Raw genomic sequence first — 21,124 nt, 5'->3', positions numbered from 1 at the left:
CGGAATTGATTTGACGTTATATTTCTCTCTTAAGGGGCCCATTTTGCCCACTTCTCCCGTACCCGGCGCGAAATTTAATGCTAATTTTTATTTTATTTCACTTCATCGAAAACAGATTAGGATTTGTAATCTACGTGTCTATTTAAAAGATGGAATTGTACTTGATTTGTAATAATTGGAATAGAAGTTGGTTTCACGAGAAATGAATTTTAAATTGGATTAATAAATATTGGGATGGAAGTATTCTTTATGAAGGATGAAAGTGAATTATACTTCCATAATTACTGTGAATTAGAGATTTGTGATATCCCTGAACGAATAGCCCCATGCATGTATCCTTGAGTATTGAACAGTGTACAGTGTACTGGCCAAGCGGCGGCTTAGAGGTTAATACTTCGAAGTATCACTTTCCATGGAAAATTACCCTCGTAAAGTTTGCATTCTTGTTGGGTTAGAGAACATTTAGGTATAACTATACGTACTCAAACAATTGCTTCAATATCACGTACATTTTACGTTAGAATGACATGGTCTACAACCCATTTTTCTTCAGATTGCACAGAAATATCAAAAATGTCAGGGAAAGAAAATAGTGTCACCCTAACGGTATAATTAGTAGAAAATTCAGTAAAGCACATATTTTACAAATTTTTATTGGAAAGAGATAAGAATATCGGACACAGGTAATTATACAATATAGTTGATAGTACAAACAGTCAGTGTACTATGTCTGGATTTTTCTTTTTCTTCTTTATCTTCGTGGGCATAGGACCAGGCATCTTGAATACAGTGCTGAGGAAGCAAGCAAAATCAGCGATTAGCCACCAGTTTCGCGGTAATTAATTTCTCACATTTTTATAAAAATCAAAGAGAAAGAAGGAAACAAAAACCACCGTACGAATTATTTAAATTATCTACCTCTATTTCCTGGCAAATTAAGTTCATGACACATCCACCCCTGATAAACAAACATACTTACTGACATGTCGTGCAGATGGGGCTGAACTTGCAGAATACTGTGAAAATAAATACTCCGTTTATACCAAATTCGCTTCTGAAGTTAAAGTTAACATCGAAAGCGGTACATAGGTAATATTTTTACTATAAAGAATAGGTGTTTAGTATTTTGTACCATCGACTCATCTTAAAAGAACGTAATTAATTTTTAACACAAATTTGGACAAGGAATCTTCGCCAATCTTCGTGTCATCATGTTATGATGACTCACTCCATCATTATTTTAAGAATTGCTCGCATAGTCTTTTGCACTAGAACTCAAATTCTCACTGTAACCCTCAATCCGTTATACAAATACAAAAATGTAGCTGACAGTTTGATACTGAGGTCGAAAATGATTTTATACTACTATAAATCAAAAAACTTTGGTTCAAAAGTAAAAGATGTAAATTCATCATTAGAAACCATTGAATAATACTTACTCGACAAACACACAGAACAAACGTATCCAATATCTACAAGTTCTCGATGGCAGAAACAAGCCGCCCTGTAATCCACCTTGACTGGGGGAGGTAAGACTAGCTTACTGCGAACCTTAGGATCAGGAAGGAACACCCACTGGAAAATTGAAGTAATTTAATACATAAGAGAGTAAGCCCATCCACCTAAGACTAGTATGCAAATAAGTTTTCGCTCTAATAATCAGCGTAAACAAATAGACATGAGGTGTATGCATTTTTAACTATGGGTCACCATACTTTGTGGTAGAATTCGTTTATTCAGTTTTTCGGCTGCAAGGTAACGTTACAAAAAGTATCATCATATCTGCAGAAGTATGGATGCAAAGTTGAAAGCTTTAATGGACAAAATAATAGCTTAATATCAAAAGTAGAAACACCAATGTTTCCAGTTTGATATTATGAAATCCCCATCATTCTAACTGCATTTCAAAAGTTGCCTTGCTGGCTTTGACTAAACTGAATAAAGAAAATATGTAGACATATATCGTAAGAATATTATCGTATTATTACCAGCAAATACTGCAGGAGACCAGCCAGTTGTGGTATTTTTAAATAATTTCCACCTGTTATGTCACAGCCTTGTTGAAGTAATCCCAGTTCTTGATCCAAACTGCAAACATCGACTACAACACCCTAAAACCATGAGAAATTGGTTGTGAAAAATACCTTATTCTGTTTTATTTCTGGTGAAGTAATTTGCTTGGCTCATTTTTAAATTACTTTCAAGTAGAAGACTCGTGACAAATAAAAAATATATTTCTACGAAAGTTTACCAATTTCTGGGCAGTGAAGAAGACGTTCATATAGTTCATATATTGAGATGCAGAATCATTGCTTCCAGTTACAACCAAAATTCTTGAATGTATTTTTTCACCAGCAGCTTTTTCCCGCTCCAGTCTGACGATATAGCACAGTGCCATGGCTAAAGCTCCGCCGATCAGGCTCTCAGTATTCAAAGGTTTATTTGTAACAATTTCATGAATTAATTTCTGCAGATTTTGTCTGACTGTTCTTTCAACCATCATAAAACCTTCGTATTGTCCATCTATCTGCCGGACTTCCATTGGCTTTTCGTCAGGGTACAAGAAGGTCGATGAATGAGAATGGCACGCCATGACAGCCAGCTGGTTGTTTGACTTTTGCATGAGGTGGGCATTGGCAAATACAATAACAGAGTCCAGGCATTGCGTCAATATCCTTGTATCTTGACGCACGAATTTCTGAACTGGATTTGTGTCTAACACTATAACCAGCAAGCTTTTCTCCACCCCTGCAGAAAAGTAAAGGAGATAAATGTAAGTCCCTCAGAGGAGGGTCAAATAATTCAGCAACAGGTTTTTTACTTAAATAAGTTTAAAATATTATACTGAATTGCAATACCAGTAGGATATACTCTTCACGAATGTGCATATACTTCAAATCGTCAGATTAGCTTAAACATATAATTTGCATGTAAATAATTTGAATAGTCAGTAAGTCAGTAGTCTTCAGTATGTACTTATCTGAATCATCGCAAAAATTAAGACTACTGCTGAATGTACGATTGACGTTCAATATTACAATACAGGCAAACAAAACAATATTTGTAGGTTAGGGAATTGATAGGTGAGTTGTAATCGTGAAAACGCGTATATGGATTTGTAAAAATATATTTAATGAAATGATGTGGCTTAATATGTTCTAAACGTCTTGGGATCGCAGTTTCACCAATTATTTATTGATACGAACCTTTCGTGAGTACTCACCATTGGCCATGTTTACTTCTTGACACATCCGTGGATGGCGTGAATTCTACTTATCAGTGTCGCCAGGCCCCGAATAAAGGTGAGCTTTCATGTACAGCAGAAAACAACAGCAGTTTAGTAACTTACTAGATGTTACTAACAACTCAAAGCATACAGACACCGTTGACTAAGGATTTATATTGTGGTGAAAATTGAAAGAAGAAGGCAAACTACAAAGTGCAGCTCAGGCTCAGCAAATAAATAAAAGAATTTGAAAATTTGAAACAAAACACAAAATTAAGGATAAATTGGAATTATTAAAAAAAAAAAAAAAATTAATACTGTAATTACTGCAAAGAGTGTTATTAGCGTAAGTATTAATATTTCCTCAAAGTACTGGTTTTCCATTTTTTCATGTGATTTGCATATTTTTTATTATTAATACACGTATTATTAAGACTTTTTTGTACTTCAACCGTATAAATACCTAAAATTGTGTTACATTTCACAACTACCTGTGGATTGAAGGCGTTCGTTTTGATTCTCCTGATATAAAAAGTGTTGTAAGCAAATATACCTAGAAAAGCAAAGTGCTGTGTTTAAAATTGTTTTGATGTAAGATATGTGCGGCATAGGTTTCCAAAAAATTAAAAAAATGCATTTCTTATATGGAAACATCGAGCTCCACGACCGAGATTTAGCGAAATTGGCGACGAACATATTATCTATGAGACATCAAATATATGTATACTATTGTATACCAGCCTAATTGAATCATCTATTTAGTTAGCCTTCTTTTAGTAATAATTTAATAATATGTGGAAAAGTATTCCCTACTGTACATTCGAATTTCCCGCTACCAATTCCTCATTACTCTTTAGTACTGTTTGTAGCCACGGCAAGATAAGTGGCGCTGACTTTTCCCCACCTCGTAGCATGGAGCCATAGACTTATGAGATAGACTGAGCGCTCTTATGAGCCGCTTGAAGCAAACATTTAAAGGACAGAAATATGCCGGGAGTACTCCTTTTTCTCTCTGACGATATATGTGGCGGGGATCGGGGCGGCAGAGGAGAATGAGGCAAAATTATGCGCCTATATCTATAGCTGTTCCGCTTCCATTGCGCCCTTGTCTCCCGCTATGAAACCGATTGAAAAGAGCAGTACTCCCGTCATATCTCTGTCGTTTATACCTATGTAAGCTTCAGTGCCTCTTATAGGAGCGCTCAGTCTATTTTTATAAGTCTATGATTAGAGCTTAGAGCATGTATGTATATATATTACACTTGGGGACAATGAATCTGAGACGGCTAATTTTTTCCACTAGACAGTTATTTTGGCAACACAGAAAAACCTACAGCGCCATAGTCGGCTGAGCGTGAAACAAACTCAATCTTAATAAACCATGGACTTATGGACGGAGCGCAAGCTAGGCTTGTTGGCGAGGGGCACGGAGTATAGATACAAGGAGTCTGAACGGTATCGGGGTTTTCATAGTATTCATGTACGCAATAATAAACCTAGATCATAGTTCTCTTTTCTGCCACTAGCTGCGCAAGTACTCAGGACGTACCGTTGTTATTATTATTATTACACGTAAGCATACACCATATACTAGCTCGCGAATGTTAAAATTAATTAAATTAAATATAAAATAAAAATTTAACTATTTAAAATTAATTTTAAGAAAACAATGGGTAGGTGTTGTGCTGTTCATGGTTGTCTTAGTGGCCGAAAGGCAAGTGAGAATGTCGAGAAAGTGGCTTTATTCAAAGCACCAAAAGTGAGTAACCTCACAATAATATTGAAAATTTGTGTTATTAACAAATAATTCTAAAATTTATGTAGTTTTCTAATATTTGAAAAATATTTTTATTTATCTGCTTAAATATAAAAATATATATTATTTTTAAGGATGTTGAATTGCGTAGTAAATGGAGCTCAGCTTTGGGACAAGAATTAAAAGCTAGCAGTTTTATTTGCGAATTACACTTTAATCCAGAGAATGTGATTAAAACTGATCGAGAGATTTTAAAAGATGGTAGTGTATATGTGTATGAATACCAGAAAGTTCATTTGAGGAAAAAAGCTGAGCCAAAATCACATACTAATGACGACAATGAAAACAATTGTAGCTTGCTATTAAATAATGATTCTTCAACAATCTCTGATATAAATGACGATACGACAAGAAATATATCAATTTTCGTTGGCTGTGACGAGCATAAAAAAGAATTAACAAAAAAAAATAATTAACAATTTCATAATAATGCAGGGGCATTTTCTAGTCAAATGTTTTAATAAAAGTGCTACGGAGAGAAAAGTTAAATGTAAGTCCTAAAACTTTGTATTTAATTCCACATTTCTCAGAATATTTTTTTCCAGAGAGGTGTCAATAGCAACAAGACTTCCCGCGTAAGAATTGAAACGAGTATTCAATATTACGTTCAGACTCCTTGTATCTATACTTCGCGGCGAGGGGCATGAATCTTGGGGAGAGTATATATGGTAGCATGGTGGCCATATTGATGAACCAAGATTTCGGGCGCCATGTTTAAACGATTCACTTTAGGTAGTATTAGTTTCTCGGACAGATCGTTGCCATAAACTATTTCCTCGAACTGTATAGGTATGCAGCTGACATAGAATCAAAATATATACTCAGTATGAATGTATAAAAAGAAAGAACCAGACAGGAATGAATATAGATACAAATACATTACCTGGTATCACAGCATTGACATTATTTACAATTCCAGAAGCGTTACGTATACTTACAGGTGAAATGTAGTCTTATTCTCTATTTCGATCTCACATTGATTTTTGGGTTTTGAAAAATATCTGTTTTTGCAGGTAGGAGATACACAATAAGGCATGTTGTATATTATTCTCACTCACTATTCAATTAAAAATATCGCCGTGGAAAATTATTGGCTACCTTCTGACCTAACCTATACAATAATAACAATGATCCGTCAAAGTGCAAGCCATGGTGCAAGCCGTAAACGCTTATACCTACATATACCCGTGGTATTCATATGTATTTATATATTTAGCTGTATATGTATAATTGCATATATATATATTGAGGCTTCAATAGTGGGCTTCATTTCGTCAGAACTTCATACGTGATGTGTGATATTTAGCGCAAACTCGAATGATACATTAATTTTAAGAGTCTCCTGTCTCTGGGATAGAGCTGCAGGATTCGGTCTCTGGACCCGGAAGGAAGGTGGAGAATGATTACTTGTCGATCGTGTGATCAACTCCTGGAAAAGCTTGAATTGTTTGACCGCTTCAACTTGGTTTTCGAGATAGCCTCAGAAATTGTTTCCTCACTCTCATGTGCAAAGGCACGAGTGGAATATACCCATCACCATAGGCCGTGTAAACGGTTGAGGGTCAAACTTAGTCTGCGTGTGTGAAGCCCGCACAGATCAATCGCTCTGAGAGGTTGACTCGTGATGCGAAATATTTATTTCCGGAAAGGAAATATTGCAATGATACGTGAATGTTTTGTTCCCGTGAGGCGGGATAAGAGACAGGATGAAAGGTTTTGAATTTATTCTTCTGGTGATCTTTAAGAGATTTCTGATAATTTAGGAAGGGATAGTTCTTCCTTATTTACTCTGATATTAATTAGGTTTGTCTACGGCAAGACTGACTATTAATTGCGTGATAGCATGTTGGTCAGAAGGACGGTATTTGATTATTCTGGATCGCTGACTAGTCGGTTTTGTGATTGATAATGATTTGTTTAGTGGGAACTAATACAGAATATTATTTGTGTGCTAGCATAGTAGTCGGAAGGACTTAGATGATAGTTCGGTTTACCTATGGCTAGACTGAATATTACTAGCGTGGTAGTCAAAGGAAAGGGAATTCTACGCAAACGTACCTTCACCTGTATTAAGACATTCAGTCGCAATGACCGTGACTCTCTACGGGTTCAGGTGTCCTACCTATGGGTCAGGGGATTGTGAGACGATCACCGTATCTGAGCTATAAGGTCAGACGCAATGCTGTTCTTCACTCAGGCACGGCTCCCTAGTACCTAAGGAGTTTTTTTATTGAAAACAAATAAAAATATTAGTACGCTGAATGCCCTCCTTTGATGGGAAGTGGTGTTGAGGATTCCTTGAACGGATACTCCACGTCTCCTGATCGTGGGTCCTTGGTATCCGGCTCCTCGTAGATATGGGAAGTTCCGTGAGTATAATCACGGATGGGTCTTCGCGTAGAAGAGTACGTACATCTATCCGGGCGGTTGCTCAATAGGTGATAGATAGCTAGATCCACATTTGCGCTCGTCTTTTACACTCTTACTGTCTAGTTACGCCGTTTTCGGGAATAGAGATTGGTCGCGTCCCCTGAAGAAGGGGTACGGTAAATCGTGCGATTTGATTAGGTTCCCGGTATGTGGTGGGGTTATCGAGTGGACAGTGAGATTGGGGCTAGGGTTTACCAAGCACAATATTAGGGGGCACGCGCCGAACCTTAGGTGTCGGTACGCCAGCCGGGCCACCCGTCACAATATTTATTTAGCTCATCAATATGGCTGACGGCGTTGATTCCCCTTCCGTCTTTCGCTGCAGCCCTGCTAGGCGAGGCTACCTCCGTGAAGTTGGCCTCTCGAAGTTATTATTTTTAAATCTAATTAATGCAATTCGTTTGAGAATCGTTTCAGAGGGTTTGAGAGTAAAGAAAAATCGTTTGAGAGTTAGTAGTTTTTCCGGAAAATTGATTTTAATTTTGGGTGTGAAGTTGGCCCCCATATTTTCTATCTCCTCAAAAAATGGACTTGGACGTTTAATTTTTTTTTTAATCATTTGAGAATCGTTTGAGACGATTTGAGAGTAGAAAAAAACTGTTAGAGAGTTAATATTTTAATTGATATCCCATAATTATTGAGTGATTGATTTCCCCATGATTTCCCCTAGTTTCCGAGTGCTTCCGGCCTGCGCAATGGATATGCGCAGGGTATCTAAAATCAGCTGGAGGCTGGTCGTGAGTGTTCTGCGCCGAAGAAACTGGCGTTCCTGTTTCATCGTATGTTCTCCAGTAACAAAATCAATTAATCCTCCAAAAAAATTGAGCAACATTCCAACGAGAGCAATAATGTTCAAAGAGCGAAAGAACTTTTGGAATAAAGTCGTATAATAAATTTGTCCGACGTTTTTTCAATAATCTTGCCAAACATCGTCAAGTTGTGAACAAATATTGAAGCTTGTGGGAATTCAGGGGTTATAAACACAGGGAAACGATACGTGATATGGTGAGAACTAAAAAAAATGACGTTTCGAGCACGGTCCAAGATTTACAAGATCTGAGAACACAGAAATCTTGGGATAGACGAACAGGAACATCGCTGACATATATTACAAGCCCATCGACATTCTACGTTTCTTCCAATTATGAGTGCATTATTCCTTACCTGCAAGTAAATATCAATTTTGGCGTTCTATAAAAGATTTCACTTTCTGTTGCACTGCGTTAAATAGATTTCGTCAAGTTTCCCGTTTTCGACGCTCGTGTCTTTTTCCAATAGTTTCATCCAATTCTTCTCTTACCATTGGTGTCATTGAGAGAAAATTGCTCAGCTTCGTCTCCATGTCCATCTCGTACCCGTTCGATTTACGATAATCCGCATCCTCGAAACTCGTATTTCTTCGTCAATCTCGGTCGCTACAGCTGATTTCAGACGCACTGCGCAGACATGTTGCGCATATACAGTGCGCACACACAATGCGCACACCGGAAGTGCTCTAATCCTAGGGGAAATCGCACATTGAATAATTATTTAATATCAATTAAAATATTAACTCTCTAACAGTTTTTTTCTACTCTCAAATCGTCTCAAACGATTCTCAAATGATTAAAAAAAAAAATTAAACGTCCAAGTCCTTTTTTTGAGGAGATAGAAAATATGGGGGCCAACTTCACACCCAAAATTAAAATCAATTTTCCGGAAAAACTACTAACTCTCAAACGATTTTTCTTTACTCTCAAACCCTCTGAAACGATTCTCAAACGAATTGCATGAATTAGATTTAAAAATAACAACTTCGGGGGGCCAACTTTACGGAGGTGGCGAGGCTCCGTCCATAAGTCCATTCAATAAACATAACGTAACCCATGACCACGGTCTTGTAGACAGGTCTGGGTACTCCGGTTGTAAAACCGTGCTCGAAAATGAAGCCGATGTTGTGAATGTTCGCCGCTAGCGCTAGTGAGCGAGAGGCCTAGTTAGTACGCATACACCGGCCTCGGAGATTGCAGCGCTCCGGTCTTCGTTGCACAAATTGAGAAACACAGGTTTTAAGACTCACGCTGCATCATATAGGAAGCATAGAGATATAAGAATAGAGTACGTGAGCCACAGGAGCGCACATAAGTGAAAACCAGCACGCGATAGAAAGAGAGAGAGAGCAACAGTCTGGTTGTCTTTGTCTAATCACGGATGCGCTGGCGTGCCGAAGGTCTTGACACAAACATAACCTGCTTCGTACTCTATTTGGATATGATTATACTAAAAAAGGAGGTTGGTGTTCCACAGAATATATCGATGAAGTAGTCAAAGATATTAGCGGTTTTATAGTATTTTCATTAAAGAATAAAATTCATTGTAAACAGTGCGTTGCTATGATAGAAGGGAATACTGATAACAGCAGCAATTCCAAATTAACTGAACTAAAAAATCGTGGAGGCTTGCACTTTGCATCTTACGACGTAAACTTTATTTGTATTAATGCTGAAAAAATGTTATGTCAAAATCGACATTTTACATTTTTTTCAAATATTATGGATAGAGTTATCTCGGAAACTCTGAAAATATTACCAAACACGATATTAGGTGATGGTAAACATTCTTTGTAACAAGATCCCTTGTGTGACCACAGACATAAATTGATTTTCCTTATATTGTATGTTAGTTTATTTAAATTATACTAATACTACTATACATAGTCTTACTACTGTTACAATATTTTTTTATATATGTTTTCGTATTGAGTGCGGCTGAGACTCGCCTGCTGCGCATGCGTGATTAGACAAAGACAACCAGACTCCCTAGTTGTCCTCTTTTTCTAATGCGTGCTGGTCGTATCGACTGACTCACGTACTCTATTCTTATATCTCTATGATAGGAAGGGGCTTGGAGTGCCCGGACCTGTCTATAAGACCGTGCCCATGACTTATTGGATTGACACATATTCTAAGGTTAATTTCCACGTTATGGGTTATGTTACATTTATAGAGATCAAGTCCGTGATTGAGGTTGAGTTTGTTTCGCGCTCGGCCAACTATGGCGCTGCACGTTTCCTGTGCTGTTAACTTAACTGTCCCGCTAGGGACTTTTTGTGATGTGTTCTTTTTTCCAATTTTTTAACCAAACGGTACACCCCCTTTATCTGTAATCGAGTATTCCACACACATTCTTTGAGACCAATCCCAAGCTGCTTACCTAAAAATTTATGCACACCGCTAACCCTATGCAGATCTGCTTAACAAAATTTTAATCACACATGTAGGCTTGCAAGTAATTCTAGTTTTTGGCACTGATTCACTCGTTGAATGTAAGTGTAATGTGAACCGAGCGAATCATTGCAGAATGCTGTTTTCTTTAGCCTTTGATCTACTGCACTATAAATCTTGATTGAAAATATATTTGCATATTATAAAATTAGCACATTGTATCATATGTTTTTCAAATGTACACAAGTTTCTTACAGGTTTATTCACGAGAAATTGGGGCCCTAGATTCAACAATAACAGCAAATAGAAGGTCTAGCTGACGAGAAAAGTAATATTTTATAAATCCCTTATGGCACCCAAACTGTAACACAATACCATAATTTCAAACTACTTGACTTAACTCAGGTAATCGATTCAAAATACAATATTATAAATAGCGTTGTAAATAGTCAAGTCATTGTATAAATTTTATTCTTTAATAATAAACGTAAAAAAAAAAGATTTCTTCGACCAAACAATTTCAGGGCTTCCAAATTTCACACGTATCACAGACGATCATCACATTTTACTCAACTTTGGGCTTGACGTATCGTTGTCTGGCGACACGAGTTATCAAGCTTTTTGTCATAGCATTGTGATCTGCTTCACTTATTTTTCTCAGATTCATTCCAAACATAAATACCCTACCAAGTTCTATATCATCATTAGTAAGCTTGCTAACATTCTTTTGATGTCGGATATCCATGGCACAAAACCCAATGACATGCACGTAGTCGTATAACAGAACTTCATCGTAACAGAATTCTTTACCTCTTGCTTGAAACCATAAGCTTTGAATATGCTGAAAGAAAAAATAGTTTACTGAGAAATTCAATTTAAATTAATTTCACTCCACTTTCAATCAATTTCATGCATAGTGCCTTCTCTTCATTCTGGTATTCAAACATAGTTGTTACATTTTCAGCTTAATTTTAGTAGCACATATTCTAGAGCTTCCCAAAACCATTTCAAATAGTATGTAGTTTTCCTCTGCAAGCTTCGAAATAACGAGAATAACCCTACTGAAAATGTTCATATGTGAAATCATAAAATGTTTTGAAAGAATTCAGCATGTAATTTATTCCATGAATTATCTTGTAAATTTGATAAAATATACATGAAATCACATAGGAGAGACAAGGCACAGGGCTAAGGCAGGTAGAAAATAAGTAGTAATAAGGTAGAAAGTAAGAATAGTGTAAGAAAATATGTAAAAGGATTGTAAAAGGTGGGAGAAACGGGAGTCATAACCCCAAGGGGAATAATAAATATTACATACATATTAGAAATTATATAATAAATCACCAAAGGTCGAATCATCAGATATATTAGATCAAAATTCATATAGTTTACGATATAGTTGATTAAATGTTTTTTGATCTGGTATACCTAATGATTTGTGCTCTCTTAATTTATTATGTGATTTCTTATATATTTTATCGAATTAACAAAATAAATCATATAATAAATTACACGTCAAATTCTTTCAAACATTATATGATTCAACACATGAACATTTTCAGTGGGGAAGTTATTGCTTCTGATAGATTAGACATTTATCAAAGAATAATACCCTTATTCGAAAAAATATTTGTTGAACATTGTATCAGATCATGAATTTCATAATAATGCAACCTACAGTCTGATAAGAATATGGTGCGCTAGGCGCAAGTCCAAATGGAGGTTTCAGCTCAAGTTTTTTCTCCTTATGGGCAAAAGACTCATCATCACTTGACTCTTGAGAATCTGTTGACTCATCTTCATTTACTGGTTTCTTTGGACATAATACCGGAACTATGCCAGTGCTGTCATCCACTGCAATACATGCACATTAATTAATGTGTAAAAAGTGAAGTGTGTGTCATAAAAATGGAAGAAAACAAATATCTTTACTAAATTATGGTTGTTTTATTAGGGTTATTATTTTTAATCCCTAATCCCTAAATCCCTAAGAAATCCCTAGAAATCTCGCTGGGTTGGATTAAAAAAAAATGATTAAAGTTAAATCTTAGGTAATTTTTAACAAGGGATTCTATGGTGACCATCGATTTGATCTTGAATCTCATCTTCAAGGTCATTTTGTGGTTAACTTTGATTTTTCAAAAAGAAACTATCAGTTTTGATACCAACATCAGAAAGAACAGGAAGTGTTATGTTCAAATATGTGTTAAGGTCTAGGGTCAACGTGACCTCTGCAGGTCAAATAAAGGTCAAAAGTATGCTTGGTAACAATAATGCAGGTAATTTTTGAAGATCTGCGTCTCACACAAGATGTTTCACAAAAAAGTTTTCAGCTTTGATCAGGATGATCTGATTAGCTTTTGAAAATTGATCTTGAAGTCAAACTTCAAGGTTCACTATTTTTTATTGAAGTTATCATTATCATTGCCAGCATTCTTCTTCTGGCACGAGGCAGCAACAACGATGTTCCTCTTGCCTCTCACTTTTGGGTGCTTTTGGGTGCATTTCACAATAGAATTGGTTATTGTCAAGAAGTTCATGGACAACAATTCGAGCATCTATTATGAATTGATTCATGTTGTAAAATACACCCATAAGCACCCAAAAGTGAGAGGCATGGGAAACTCACTCCAAAAAACACCCCAAAGGGAATAGAATTCTTCTACGTCCAGTTGAACGTAAGATTTTCCGCTCTTTCCGATGCTGGCATCAAAAATGGGGGTTGCCTTTTGAAAAATCAAACTTGACCTTGAAGATGCGGGTCAAAATGAAATCAAAAGACACCATTGAATCCCTTGTTAATAATGATCTAAGATTTAACCTTTGTATTTTTTTTTCACCAAACCCCGTGAGATTTCTAGGAGTTTCCATACTTTTGCCCTATCTTGTTCATGTAATAACAGTATTATAATCAGGTAATTGCAATAACATAGATAGCTGATCATCAAGATGCAGATTCTTATCACAAAATGTTATTTCTCTGAAGAAAATTGAGTTTATTTCAGTGTAGTTTGGCTCTGTGGACACTCTGCACTGTTACAGGCTAAATCGTGTAATCAGTGTTGCATAAGTTAATGGATTTACCAGTATATGAGATGTATTTTTGCAGTTCTATCTTGTCTGTGACAATGCCAATAATTTCAATTTTATCTATCTTAACATCAGGCATATTTTTTGGGTGAAAATGTACATATTCCGACCCAATGTATGGTATCAGGCGGTATACTTCTGAAATTAGTAGAGGTAAAGATGCATTTTCATTACCTGAAATAAAATTAAAAGTGAACTTTTTAAAAAAATACAATATAAGAATTGTGAATTTGGAAGAAATTTTCTTTCATGGTGTCAGCTTTTCTTTCAAATGTGTAGCCTTCTGTTCGATGCGTAAACAGTACTGTGTAAAGGGTGTCTAATAGGAAGTTGCTTAAACTAATCGACTGTCATTTCAAAACACGTGCACAGAATCAGAAAAGCCAAATTGCTTCAAATAGAGGAAACTGCAGTTTTAAACGCACATAAATAAAACTCAGTCAAATATTTTTTATGTCAATTTATTACATCTTATAAAAATAACGAAAAAGTACGGTGATTAAGGATAGATATTTTCGAAGTGCGAACCATTAGATTGTGCATAAAAGTCAATTCTCTTTTGAAAACTGTGAAAAACTTTTTCTAACATATCGTTCGTAATGCTGCATACCACTTCCTGGATGGCCGTGATCAGTTCTTCTACTGTGCTGGGGTTTTTAGCGTAACAAAGATCTAACCCCACAAGAAAAAATCACAAGGGTCCAGGTCTGGTGAGTACGGAGGCCATTCTAGTCTGCCTTTAGCAAATTTACGGTACCCCAGACCGATTACTCGAGTCCCATATACGCGATGAATAGCTTCAAACACCTCATGAGTCTGGTACGGGGTCACTCCATCTTGCATGAAGTAAAAATTTTTAACCAGTCCCCTCTTTTTTGCATAAGGAAAGAATTTCGTTTCCAAAAGCTGTTTGTAACTTTCTGCTGTTACCGTAGATTCCAAGAATTGCAAATAAATTCCTTTTACCAAAATTGCTGCCCATGCCGTTACTTTCCGTGGATGAAAGGACTTCGCTAGCGATATGTTGGGATTTTGCGTTCCCCAAAACCGGTACCTTTGCTTGTTTACGTACCCATTCATCCAAAAATGTGCTTCATCGCAATAAATAATCAATTTCTCATTAAGTTCTTCGGCTTCAAACATTCCTGTAATAGTGTTATAAAATTCAATGCGTTTCGTCATGGCATGTTCAGTTAACAATTGATGAGTGCTTATTTTATATAGATGTAACTTTAAAAAATATTTTAAAATGTTGTGTAATGATGATTTGGTTATTTTTAATGGTTGAACAGCTTTCCGAATCTAATCATTTGGATTTTATTTGAAATAATTCTCAATTTCGTTGATCTTCTCTGGTGTAGTCACTGTAACAGATGGACCTGGCAACTCGTGTCTACGGTCCTGGAGTGTACCATACTCCACAAAGTTATCGATTATCCTACAAAAATTAACATACAATTACTTCAATGTAATTTAATTGAATTGAAACATAAGTTGTGTGATAGATGAATATGAATAAATATTAAATTCTTACCTTTTCAGAGTGTTTTCACTGGCAACTCTATGAGTTTCAAACTTAGTACGAAACCCTCTATACGCATTACTATATATTTTTCCTCTCGAGAAGAAGCACTCAATAAGATATACTTTTTCTTCCATGGTGAGCTCACTCATTTTGACGCGCGCGTATTTGCTTCAACCACGGCTGGAATAAAACTGCGGGGCCTCAGGAATGCGTCTTAGAAAAAGGGACCCATATTGAATGCATGGAGGGAAGACACAATTATTTAGTTTTAGCAACTTCCTATTAGACACCCTTATATATTTTCTTTATATAATGAAAGATAAAATAATAACTAATTTCATGCTATTGCAGTTCGAGCATTACGCGTAATTCCACAATATCCTAAAGAATAATTGCGTTTCAATCGCACAGTTACATCTAGATTTCGGGAAAGGATTAACCAATCGTAACAGTGTTATACACGAATATACCAATAAGATCGACGCTAGAGGAGTCCAAAGTAGTCATGTTCGAAAACTGTATATATGTTTCGTGATGCGATGGCGATGCAACTGAGATATTCAATCGTTTGAATACTGTACTGAAAATGTAGATAAAAACTGCACTGTGATCGGTTTACTGTGAAAAACGTCAGTTCTGTCTGAGAAAAATAATTATCAACTGAATTGCATTTGTACAGTAAAAGTGACCGTAAAAAGTACAGAAATTATTTCAATTTTAGAATAAACATATGACACAATTACGTGCGATTTGCAGTTAATTGTGGAAAAGAAAATGTAGAAAAAATAAATGCTCATGCTCTCTGATTCTTGGTGGGCTCAGTTTCAATCCTACAGTTTCACTGTTTGAAGAATTTATAGTACCGGCTTTTCAAGTTATACTTGTTGAGCATTGTATGTCATACTTTTTCAGAAGCAACAATAGATTGCGAATGAAGGAGGAAAAACAAGTCTTTACGCCAAGCATAAGGTTACGATATAAATATTGCAAGTATGCTGGGGGCAAAAAGACTGCCTCTATGGTGCGTACGAACTTTAGTGTCCTTATTAGTTCAAATCAAACATTCGATCTTGAGATGACATTCAAGGTTCAAAATTTTCAATCCCTAATGTCTTATCTGATTGCATAATTTCCCACATTTTTCATTTCTGAAGTTAGAGACATGAGTACCATATAAAAAAAACAAAAATCGACTCAACCTTGAAATGACATTGATGGTGAAATTCAGTCTCAACTGGATAGCCGCGAAAAAAATCCTACAACCTTAGTACCCAACAATTTTTCTACGACTCGAAGTTTTGAAGTTATTCAGTCATCTCGGAACTTTTGGGACACTCCATACTATGTAACAATACTATGGTTCACAAGTTTTGTTTCCACAGTAGAGCACAAAAAAAGGAATTGATCATACTAGGATGGAACAGTGTACAAATTTTTACTACTGCGATGCTTTCTGTTTGTACTGTTGCAGTAACCACTACTTTGCGTACAGAACGCAGGCAAAAAAACGCATAAACCTACGTACTTGTGTTATCCAAAGTAAATTCTTACCAGGAACTTCAAAGCCGGGCCATTCCTTGTCCGCGGAGTGATATATCCGTAAAAAATCAGGATTATGAAACCAATCAGTCATTCTGGAGGAAAAAGAAACTAGAGCGACTGTCTGCAAGTTACGAACAGAACAAATTTTGCCAACATTTTTGTGCTTCAAAACTTAAGGTTGATTGTAAGCTACGCATGTTTTACCGCAGTATTACAAAGCAAATTCTGTACCGGGAGGATCAACAGTTTCTGAAGTACGTCCCAGACAACTTATAACAGTACAGGCAGCATACTTTACAGATCATATATTAACATTGTATTAGACGGTTCAAATAGTCCGCAACGATCACGTGCTCCGTCGACTCATTTCCGCAATTGAACTTCTCAGATAAATCTAGCTGTATCCTTTTCAGAGCGCGATGATGATATGTATAACCGATTTGACGCCATTTACGCAAAACGTACCAGGTGGATTTGTTACGATTTCTTCATGTTTGAGGTTAAGTATTTTTTGCACGTTGATGCCTGTAAGTTGAGTTGCCGGGTTACAGGCGTCATGGTTGCCAGCGCCTCAGTGACAGTGTTTTTTGAACGACTAAATTTCAGCGTTAAAATTCAGGCAAAAAATTTCACCTAAGATTTTAAACATAATTGGGAGGTATTTCTTAATAACCTTAAGAATGATAATTGCAAAAGTTATGAGCAATTAAATTAAATTAAATGCAGGTATACGGACGTTGAGGGAAAAATTTAATATAGATATGCATGGGTTACATGATACTGTACAGTGTATTGCGTAACGCCTTAGGGTATGTTCCGATATACACTGCGAGCACTGTAAGGTGTGACGTCAATTTAGTATACTGCGAAGCCGTTCCTGTATAGTTAGCTATACTGGTTACTGCTTAAAACGGAACGCAGTACAGTATACTGTGATCGACATTTTTTGGCGTTACTTTCATTTCATACATAATATTTGTTTCACATTGCAATAAACACAATTTATTCAAATTTTCCATTTTTGTTTTTAACGGCCGATATTTTTAAATGACAATATTCAATAATAATAATTATCAATAGTGGAAGCTGTTAAATTTCTGAACGCTGTTGATCACGTGATCAAAGCACTGAGAGCACCTTACCTCGAAAGCACCAGTGTTCACAGTAGAAAAATGGCGACGATTTATGACGTCATATATTTCCCTAGGATACTGCGACTGTATACTGTCCGTCTATAACGGAACGAATTTCTCCCCAGTAAGAGCACTGAACAGTGCTCGCAGTGTATATCGGAACATACCCCTAGGTAGTTGGGTAGCGACAGTAACGCCATCCAACGAATAATTGTGAGCATTGAATTCCTCAAATAATCAGAAAATAAATTTTGCAACGTCACATGATTTTCTTGTGTTATAATCTATTTGAACCACGGTGTAAGAATTAAGGCCGAAACACACAAAACTCCAGAAGCTATAAACAGAATGCAGAAAGTACGATAAAAGCCATAGCGCATGCGCAATAACTTACTGCATTCTGCTTGTGGCTTCTGGAATTTCCACCTTACGAGGTGGTCCGGCTGCCTCATCACCGAAATACTATAAACATAATATAACCCATGACCGTCGAAACTAACCTTAAAATCATGGAGACTAGAGGTCAGGAGCCCGAACGGCATAGGAGAATCATGATAAATTTGGACCGTGAAATCGACGAAAAAGATATACGTTGGTTGTAGTTCTAAACTAGTCACGAGCGCGCTTGTGTTGTCAGTATAGGATGTGAAGTGTGGCATTGACCCTATACTAAGGACACAACGCCACCACAGCCTACATATCTTTTTCATCGCTTTCAGGATCCACATTCATAGTATAGCGTACGGGCTCCTTACCTCTAGTGTCCATGCTTAAAATACCGCGGGGATAATGATTTGTTGTATTGACACCATGGTCTTACATACAGGTTTTGCAACGAACGTGGTGGGGGATGGTCAGTTCACGTCCGAAACAAAAGTACAACTTATGGCCACAAGAGCGGCGCTACGAGTTATTCATAAGCTTATTATTATTATTTGGCGGAACCCTACCAATCTTTTTGATACTCATACACAGGTAACCTTACGTGTAATGTCACTCATTTGTTTATGAATAACTGACAGCGCTGCGTAGTGGCCAGTAGTGGCAAAAAAAAATGTAGACAATCACGCGGCTACCCCCACCACTCAAATTTCAGTTCGTTGCAAGTCCCGTATGTAAGACTGTGATCGACACGTATTCTAAGGTTAGATTCGACGGTCATGGGTTATGTTTTGTTTATTGAGATTGAGTTAGTTTCGCGCTCGGCCGACTGTGGCGCTGTACGTTTCTCTGTGTTGCCAACATAACTGTCTAGTGTAAAAAAATTACCAGTCTCAGATTCATTTTCTCAAGTGTACATGTACTGAGATCGCCAGAAGATTGTAAAGAATAGGACTATACTCCTTAGTACTACTTAACCAGCCCCCTGTCACTCCGTGTTTCAGAAATCGAGTCTATCTTGTCACACTCGGCAGAGAGCGCTAGTAGTACAGTTGCACGGTTTGCGCGATTACCTTTACGGCCTTTACAGAGTGCAACCCGTGCAACTGCACTACTAGCGCCTTCAATAAGAACTAAAATTATGTGACATACTAGGTTACTCTTTTTACTTTTTCGCTCGATCTAGTTGCAGGGGGCTGTACTTAACTGTTGTAAATGAAAAAAAAAAAAATACTTATTACTGACACCCACACTTTTAATGTTCTTATTAAATTTTCCATTCGTTTCAGTCACCACTGTTCTTCAGCGTTAACCTTGGTACAATATTCATAGATTGTAACTCTTGGAATAAAAGTTTACATGAATAAGGTATGGATATTGTAGAAATGGAAGCACTTGTCTGGCAACTATGACACCAGCCTCTGTACGCCATTAGTCCACACGTATTGCATACATCAACATCGAACATATCACTTGAAATCATCAAACGCTCAATTAACATCATGCTAGCACCATAACCAATTAAGCAATCTCTCTCCATCTCGCCCAAGCGCAAACCTCCTTCCTTAGCTCTTCCCTCTGTTGGCTGGCGTGTTAAAACTGCTCTTGGTCCTCTAGCACGAGCATGCATCTTGTCTTGAACCATATGCTTCAATTTCTGATAGTACACCTAGGGAACAATCATATTCTTCAGAATCTTAGGTATTCATTGCCGTATTTAAATTTGTAAGTTATGCGTGATCCTCAGAGATTGCGCGAAAGAGAAATTTTTTAAATCATGCGTGTGATCGACATTTTTGAGGATAAAGAAGTAACGAATACCACCTATAATAGGGTATTTTACAAAATGAATAAAGGATTTTGTCAGCTTCAGAAACGTATTTCATTATTTACTTCAAACAGAAGCAATTTCTTTTCAATTTTCAACTCTACTTTTTAGTTCTACTTATGGTATTCGTATCTGACGGCTTCAGGAGCAGTAATGAAAAAATTTACAAATAAAATATAATATGAATAAATCTATTTTTTTTAGATTTATTTCAATAATATAACACACAGAAAAAATTACTTTCGAAATTTTGGAAAATTTACTGTGAAGAAATAGAAAAACAGATAACCACGGGTAGAAAATATGGAGCGAAAATATGGTGCTCCACACTTGAGGGGGTATTCTGGTCTAGAGGTTTGCATTTCGGGCGTTGTTTCGCGCTTGATATAAAAAAAAAAAAAATATATGTATATTTTCACCATCTATTTTTTTCGCAGACTTTTTATTGGTGTTTGAAGAATTTGCAGTTAAATTTTTGTGAAATAAAAATGGAAGTTAAAGAAGTTATAGGCATCTAAATACGGCTCACACAAATAAAAGAACTGGTTGAGGTGGTTGACACGATTCCAATGCTCCCGTTCATCCGTAAAAGATAAACAATGAGCTTTATTGATTAGTAAAAATGTCCCTATAACCCGTACCAGAGGAGACAAAATTAGGAAAATGGCGACTATTTCAAGGAAAAATTAATTTTTTTCCCCTATTTTTTTCCAATTTTTTTTCAATTTTTTTTACGTAGTTGCTATAATAATTTTGTATTGCCCATAGTAGTGGCGAAACAGGGATGTATACTGAAGATTTATACCAAATTTCAAGTCAATCGGTTGTATAGAAGTCGAGATTTTATGTCAACCAGGTTGAAGAATGTGGTTTTGAAGTAAAGGCATTTAAAGATAACGCGTTTCAAATTTTGACCTCGGTTTTGACGCTTCTTTTTGTATCTGCTGGAA

General features: G+C 36.5%; 2 protein-coding genes and 1 long non-coding RNA gene across 7 annotated transcripts in view; all 3 read right to left on the bottom strand.

Annotated features, from left to right (window-relative positions):
* Positions 1 to 637: 637 nt before the first annotated feature.
* On the bottom strand, positions 638 to 3,289 carry LOC124304510 (general transcription factor IIH subunit 3). 3 transcript variants are annotated; one of them, XM_046762834.1, is made up of 6 exons: positions 3,224 to 3,289; positions 2,252 to 2,748; positions 1,989 to 2,111; positions 1,440 to 1,575; positions 980 to 1,016; positions 638 to 792 (listed from the first exon to the last, which is right to left on the bottom strand). In XM_046762834.1, exons 1-6 carry the CDS (start codon positions 3,249 to 3,251, stop codon positions 717 to 719), a joined length of 897 nt encoding a protein of 298 aa, XP_046618790.1. In that variant the 5' UTR covers positions 3,252 to 3,289; the 3' UTR covers positions 638 to 716. The 3 variants fall into 3 exon arrangements, with proteins under 3 accessions (XP_046618790.1, XP_046618800.1, XP_046618809.1); XM_046762844.1 differs by having other exon boundaries at positions 3,207 to 3,266; XM_046762853.1 differs by lacking the exon at positions 3,224 to 3,289 and adding an exon at positions 2,859 to 3,161.
* Positions 3,290 to 8,492: 5,203 nt separating this feature from the next.
* Positions 8,493 to 8,973, bottom strand: LOC124297357 (uncharacterized). Its single transcript, XR_006906580.1, has 2 exons — positions 8,773 to 8,973; positions 8,493 to 8,636 (listed from the first exon to the last, which is right to left on the bottom strand). It is a non-coding gene; the product is annotated as an uncharacterized LOC124297357 (long non-coding RNA).
* Positions 8,974 to 12,417: 3,444 nt separating this feature from the next.
* The window catches only part of LOC124297338 (DNA-directed RNA polymerase III subunit RPC2), a 31,884-nt gene continuing 23,177 nt past the window's right edge, over positions 12,418 to 21,124 (bottom strand). For 2 of the 3 annotated variants that reach the window (XM_046748270.1, XM_046748277.1), the window contains exons 15-16: positions 19,554 to 20,015; positions 17,566 to 19,324 (exon numbers count right to left, since the gene is read on the bottom strand). In XM_046748270.1, the coding sequence (XP_046604226.1) occupies positions 19,632 to 20,015 (384 nt within the window). In that variant the 3' untranslated portion in view covers positions 17,566 to 19,324; positions 19,554 to 19,631. Of the gene's footprint in view, positions 12,530 to 13,759; positions 13,940 to 14,442; positions 15,204 to 15,299; positions 15,471 to 17,297; positions 19,325 to 19,553; positions 20,016 to 21,124 lie in introns of those variants that run through there. The other variant, XM_046748262.1, reaches the window with a different exon arrangement.

This window comes from Neodiprion virginianus, chromosome 1, assembly GCF_021901495.1.
Source record: "Neodiprion virginianus isolate iyNeoVirg1 chromosome 1, iyNeoVirg1.1, whole genome shotgun sequence".
Taxonomy (NCBI): Eukaryota; Metazoa; Arthropoda; class Insecta; order Hymenoptera; family Diprionidae; genus Neodiprion; species Neodiprion virginianus.
Note: the sequence above shows the minus strand (reverse complement) of the source record. Positions and strands in the feature narration are given on the sequence as shown.

Coding starts and splice junctions, on each gene's coding strand:
- LOC124304510 (XM_046762834.1), bottom strand. CDS start 3,251: ATGTGTCAAGAAGTAAACATGGCCAATG. Junction 1,017..1,439: donor TTGTTCTGTGTGTTTGTCGA/GTAAGTATTATT, acceptor TTATTTTCACAG/TATTCTGCAAGTTCAGCCCC. Junction 793..979: donor CCCATCTGCACGACATGTCA/GTAAGTATGTTT, acceptor TTGCTTCCTCAG/CACTGTATTCAAGATGCCTG.